Source organism: Hoplias malabaricus, unplaced genomic scaffold, assembly GCF_029633855.1.
Source record: "Hoplias malabaricus isolate fHopMal1 unplaced genomic scaffold, fHopMal1.hap1 scaffold_271, whole genome shotgun sequence".
NCBI classification, from domain to species: Eukaryota; Metazoa; Chordata; class Actinopteri; order Characiformes; family Erythrinidae; genus Hoplias; species Hoplias malabaricus.
In genome coordinates this window covers 28,328-34,060 of record NW_027101108.1, presented here as the reverse complement: position 1 = coordinate 34,060, position 5,733 = coordinate 28,328, and the positions used below count along the sequence as shown (strand labels likewise).

Genomic DNA, 5,733 nt, shown 5'->3' with positions numbered 1-5,733 from the left:
AGATGCCTTTCCTTATCAGAGAGAATGGGAACAGTTTCCAGAAAAACATTGTACAAACTGGAGCACGAAAGGCGACAACTTTGCACTTCCCAACATATAACCAAGACAGAACAATGTGCAAAATACCAACAGAATAATCATGTTTTCCTTCATGTTCTCAATTGGTAATTTTAAAAAGAAGGGATCTAGAGGCAGGATAAGGGGTTGGTGCAGAAATGCTTCCATACGATAACGTCAAATCTCTGACTCACTCTTATATTTCAGCGGATCGAGTGGAAGCGTTGTCTGCAGAATGTCAAACTCTATCTGGTTGTCCATGTCTAGCATGCAAAGGACGTTGTTGCTGGACGTCACGGTTGCTGTGTCCTGAAGCATTTTCTGGAAGTCTTTTGGAATGCTAGATGTGGTCACTGATGCCAGCTCCATATCCAGCGTTGCTAGATCACCCTCTACAGTTTCCCTCTGCCTCTCATCTTCCTCCTCTTCCCCAGAACAGAGAGCCACCTCATTTTCATAGCAGAAGGCGCTAGGTGAATGGGGTGGTCGCAGGCACCGCATCCTACGGCTAACGGGAGTTCCAGAGCGTGACGAGGCAGAAGAGTGATGACTTGCTAGCTCGCTAAGATCCTTGGCACTGCAGGCAGGGGTAGATGGAACCTCGTAAGTCTTGTGGAAGCGGGAATAGTCCACTTGGTAGCGATCACGGTTTTCAAAGATGACTGGCTCAAAGCGGTGGCCCCAGAGGATCTCCCGAGAGAGATAGGAGCTCCTTGCCTGCGTGGTCATGGCGGTGGCTTCCACCATGCCTTCTAGGATCACCACAATCTCAAAGTCATCTGTCTCCAGATCCATTCGGCTCATCCCCCACAGTGGCGAATCTTCATCAATTTCATGGATAATCACTAATGGAGACACCAGGAAAAGACGGTCTGTACCTTCATCGTAACCGACATTCAAGTCTGTTTGCTCCAAAGGAATAAATTCATCCTCTGCTGTCACATATGGACGGATCAACTGTGCCCGGACGTGGGCCTCCACAATGTGGCTCTTCCGAAGGTTTCCAACACGCCACATAAGGCAGAGCTTTCCATCCCTCAGGGCAATAACAGCATTGTTAGAAAACATAAGTGTTTGGTTCCGCTTTTTAGGTCGTGCCATCTTAGCCATGATGGTGCCAATCATGAAAGCGTCAATGATGCATCCTACAATGGACTGAATCACCACTATCACTACAGCCACAGGGCACTCTTCAGTGACATAGCGCCAGCCATAGCCTATAGTGGTCTGAGTCTCAATAGAAAAGAGAAAGGCCCCCACAAACCCCTCAACATGTTGCAGGCATGGCTTCAGTTGCCCCTCACTGGAGCCTTGCACAACGTTGTTCGGGTTAAAATCTCCATGTGCCAAGGAAACACTGTAGAAAATCACTCCAAAGATCAACCATGATGCCAGAAATGTGGTGCAGAATATCATCAGCAAGTAGCGCCAGCGAATGTCCACACAGGTGGTGAAGATGTCAGCAATGTAGCGCAGAGGCTTGTCCTCCATGTTGGAGAAGACAACGTTACATTGGCCATTCTTCTTTACAAATCGGCTTCGCAGCTGACCCCTACCTGTGGTGGAGATCTTTCCATTGTAGGTGTTTTCCATGGCCCTGCCCGACCCTGAGCCACTGAGGGCACTGCCGGGTGAGGGCCGACAGCTGGGTGAGCCGTGGCTGTCGTGCAGCCCCAAACTGGAGATCTTCAGCCTTTCCTCATCTGGAGAAACAATGCTGTACCTGAGAAATGAGGGAGCAGAGAGTACTAGGTCAAAAAATTTGTGAAAAGGGGGGGGAGAGAGCCCAAGCTTGGCATTTGCGAGAGCTAAGAGACAGGAAAAGGACAAGCGTTATGACAGCAGACATAATCTCATCGCATCTCACTCGTTCTTTCCAGTGTCCCTCTAAAAGGACATGAAGTGACTAAGCATAGAGCGCTAACTCTGCAGACACTAAACTGTGACTCATGCTAACTGACGTACTGCTGTTGCAATCAACCAAGTGACATATTTTCAAACTGCTGCCTGTTTTCACTCACATTCAACTGTCCACTCAGAACAGTCAAAGCACATGGAACTCTAGGTCGTCCCAAACACCCTTGACCCATGTCCTATAGTCTTGCCCTTTTCTAATGAGTATAAATAGGGGTTAGTGCCAGGTGTGTGTTACCTGGCCCTCTTCCGCAGAGAGGATTACTCTGGAAGGTGAGTTGTGTTCAGCCATATAATGGGGATTGCGGTCAGTGCAGATTTAGGGATTATAATCTGAGCCTTTCCCACCCCTGGCAGCATACAGACACATACAGAACATGTTAGCAAAGCAGTACACTGCTTTCTGCTGCTTGTGGCGGAACAGTGGGAGGGCTGGTGTTTGAAGGAATGTGTTGAGGGGAGTTGGGGAGTTTGTTATGGGTGAATATGTTTCATTTGCCAATTTGTTATTATAATTTGTGATTTGATCACAGGTATATTGTCCCCAGTTATCTTCATATATGAGTCTTTATGTACACACAGATTATTAAAAATATGTAGGAGTAACAGTAGCTAAATTTATAAATGTCAATATATGACTTAACATATAAGACTAGGCACATCTAGTTTCCTCTAGGCACATCTGGTACCATCTGGTACCTGGTACATGGGACCGGTACATATTTTAGTACTTGCATGCTAGTGGTTCCAAGTGAGCCAAGTAGGGACTAAAAGTGATGTGTAAATTTGAAGAGCACTGATTGGCCAGAGAGACTTGTCAATCACCATGAAATGAAGACAGCTAGTACAAACTCTGTAAAATCACCTCATGTCTGTTTTTAACAGCAGCTTGTAAAATTACACCATGGTAGAGGTGGGCGATACCGGGAGTTTTGGTATCGATACCAAGTAAATACAGGGCCAGTATCGGCGATATTGGGGGGGGGGGGTATGCTGCCTCACATACAGACTTTAGCAGCAGAGCAGCAGAAGAGAAAAAAAGCTTGAGTATCGATCTATTTCCACGAGTATTGATCAATACCAATACCAGCGTTGGTATCGATATTATCGATATTTGGATCGATCTGCCCACCTCTACGCCATGGTCTTTTGAAGAGTTTTAACTGCTAAATGGCAGACGTGCAACATGGAATGTTAAAATCTCTACTGATCTGTCAGAACTGGGGGGCAACTTGGGTGTTCAGTCCCAAAAAGACAACACAATCAAATACACGATAAGTAAACAACACTAAACATTACAGCTGCCATTGTTTTTGGATTCTGAAGCTAAAATTTCCTTTTAGAAATGTTCTTGTTATGTCTTTTCCAACATTACTTGCTACATATAGCAGGGCAGCAGTGCTGGTGGAATAGCAAGAGACCAGCGTGCTAAGCTGTGCAAAGTAGAGTCAAGTAGGTACCATGCAATGGAAAGGCATTATTTGAGTCCTCAGATGGCACTGCATAAGGAACTGTCATGCTACAGTAACAAATACAGCAGAGGCTTAGGAGTACTTCAAAAGTCTGTTCTCTGTGGCTGCTACCATGAAGATTTTCTAAAGAAAACATAGCACATTTTGTCTGCATTGTGTTGTACTGTCTGTCTGTGTTGCACTTATGTTTCTGTCTGCACATGTTTTGTTTGTGTTGCACCAAGCTCATCTCAGATTGAAATTTAGGCTCCATGTTGGAGTTTTTATGTTTCATGAAAACTGAACATCATTTTGTCTGTTAATTGTGAAAGGGATCATCCAGACTTATTAGTAGTAGGGGGTATCAGTAACCACGGCACTGGTGCCTTCCATATGTGAGAAGTTTTCATTCATGTGGAGGATAACGTTACGTATTTGGATAGACGTGCTGCCTTCAAGACGAGCTGCTTTACTGTAAAGTACATGGTTGTTTCAGCAAGATAATGCCAGGCCTCATTCTGTACGCGCTACATCAACATACAAAGTCTTTTCACACAGATTGTGTGTGCTTGACAGACCTACCTACAATCCAGATCTGTCTCCTATGGCACATCATGAAGAGAAGAATCGGGCAAAAGCTACCACCGACTGCTGAACAGCTGACATCAAGCAAAAATGTATCTTCATTTCCCAAACGATTAAACAGTAAAAGGAAAGGAGATGTAAAAAAAGTGGTAAACCTGCCTCTGCCCCAACTTTTGGAGTTTTTTTGGAGTGTGTTGCAGGCCTCAAATTCTAATTTAACAAACCAGTTATTCAGTGAAAACACTAAACTTTTCTTTGTGCTTTTGTCAGTTCAATAAAGCTTTAAGGAAATTAACAAATCACAGATTCTCATTTATCTTTTAACGAAATGTCCCAACATCTTTTGAAATTGGGGTTTTAGATCTTTAAATAGACCCCATTGTCCAACAAGGGCTGGTGTAAACATGGGAACGAGAGAATAAGCCTAACCCCACCACACAAACCTGAGGTTTTTCATAGACTTGTATCTGTGGGATTGATCCATATACACCATATAAACCTCAGTGCCATAAATGATTTGACAGTATGTGTTTGAAATCAATATTACATTCATTCATTCATTATCTGTAACCCTTATCCAATTCAGGGTCGCAGTGGGTCCAGAGCCTACCTGGAATCATTGGGCGCAAGGCAGGAATACACCCTGGAGGGGGCGCCAGTCCTTCACAGGGCAACACACACACACACATTCACACACTCACACCTACAGACACTTTTTGAGTCACCAATCCTCCTACCAACGTGTGTTTTTGGACTGTGGGAAGAAACCGGAGCACCCGGAGGAAACACACGCAGACACGGGGAGAACACACCAACTCCTTACAGACAGTCACCCAGAGCGGGACTTGAACCCACATTTTTGGCCATTATTTTGTCATAATTTTCCTCAGCTGCACAATCATAGAAAACCATTGTTTTATTTTGCACTTCATAATAGGCTACAGCTCTTCAGTGGGGAAGGCTTCAAGAAGGCTAATCTATAGCCTCATCCTATCAGAGGTTACAATCTGGATGGTCCTTTTCTTCTTTGGCCCAGTGAACACATGTATCGTGTTCATACACAATGTGTACAACATTCATTTACAGGTTTTCACACCGCTGTGAGATTTTTTCCCTGTCACTTCTCTAACTCTGGAGTGAGTGTATGTTGTTGTTGCTGTTCCACATTCAGCTGCTCATGCAGGCGAATTACCCACCAGACCGCCCACACAGTACACCGGTGTTCCAATCCTTGTCATAAGTTGCCCACCATGACTTTTTTTGGAATGTACTTTTTAAACGAACATATACATATATCTATTTAGTCTCGCTGCGTTTCACACAAACTGCACATAACTCTTACATACCTGTTGGCTCTGTTGCTGCCCATTGTGTCTGAAATGAAGTCCTGATTTGCCACAGTGAGCGTGGGGTCAGCAACGAGCTATGCTCTTTTTCTACAACCAGAGATTCGGAATCGGCATCCTGACACCCTGCAGCACACACTCTCATACGCAAACCCAAAACCTGCAGTCAAAGAGATAGAAAACATTTGTTATGAATGTAAGAAAGTAGAAAAGTGATGGTATAGAGGTCAGTGATTTGGGTCAAAGTGAGAGTTAAAAATAGCCACTGCAGATTGGTGGAAACTTGCTGGGAGGAGAAGGACACATTTAAATGCGGGTTAGTGTCATCAGCACTGCCTTGTTCTCTCACTGGGCACAGATTAGACATGGGGTTGACTTAT

At 44.5% G+C, this 5,733-nt stretch overlaps 1 protein-coding gene across 1 annotated transcript; it reads right to left on the bottom strand.

The window, feature by feature from the left end:
- Positions 1–227: 227 nt before the first annotated feature.
- On the bottom strand, positions 228–5,489 carry kcnj4 (potassium inwardly rectifying channel subfamily J member 4). The gene is made up of 2 exons (XM_066659223.1): positions 5,354–5,489; positions 228–1,780 (listed from the first exon to the last, which is right to left on the bottom strand). Exons 1-2 carry the CDS (start codon positions 5,374–5,376, stop codon positions 235–237), a joined length of 1,569 nt encoding a protein of 522 aa, XP_066515320.1. The 5' UTR covers positions 5,377–5,489; the 3' UTR covers positions 228–234.
- Between the last annotated feature and the right edge of the window lie 244 nt (positions 5,490–5,733).

What these genes read in the sequence shown, in the direction of transcription:
- kcnj4 (XM_066659223.1), bottom strand. Translation starts at nt 5,376, where the DNA reads ATGGGCAGCAACAGAGCCAACAG. An exon ending in GGCAGCAACAGAGCCAACAG is followed by an intron (nt 1,781 to 5,353) that starts GTATGTAAGAGT and finishes CTCATTTCTCAG; the next exon opens with GTACAGCATTGTTTCTCCAG.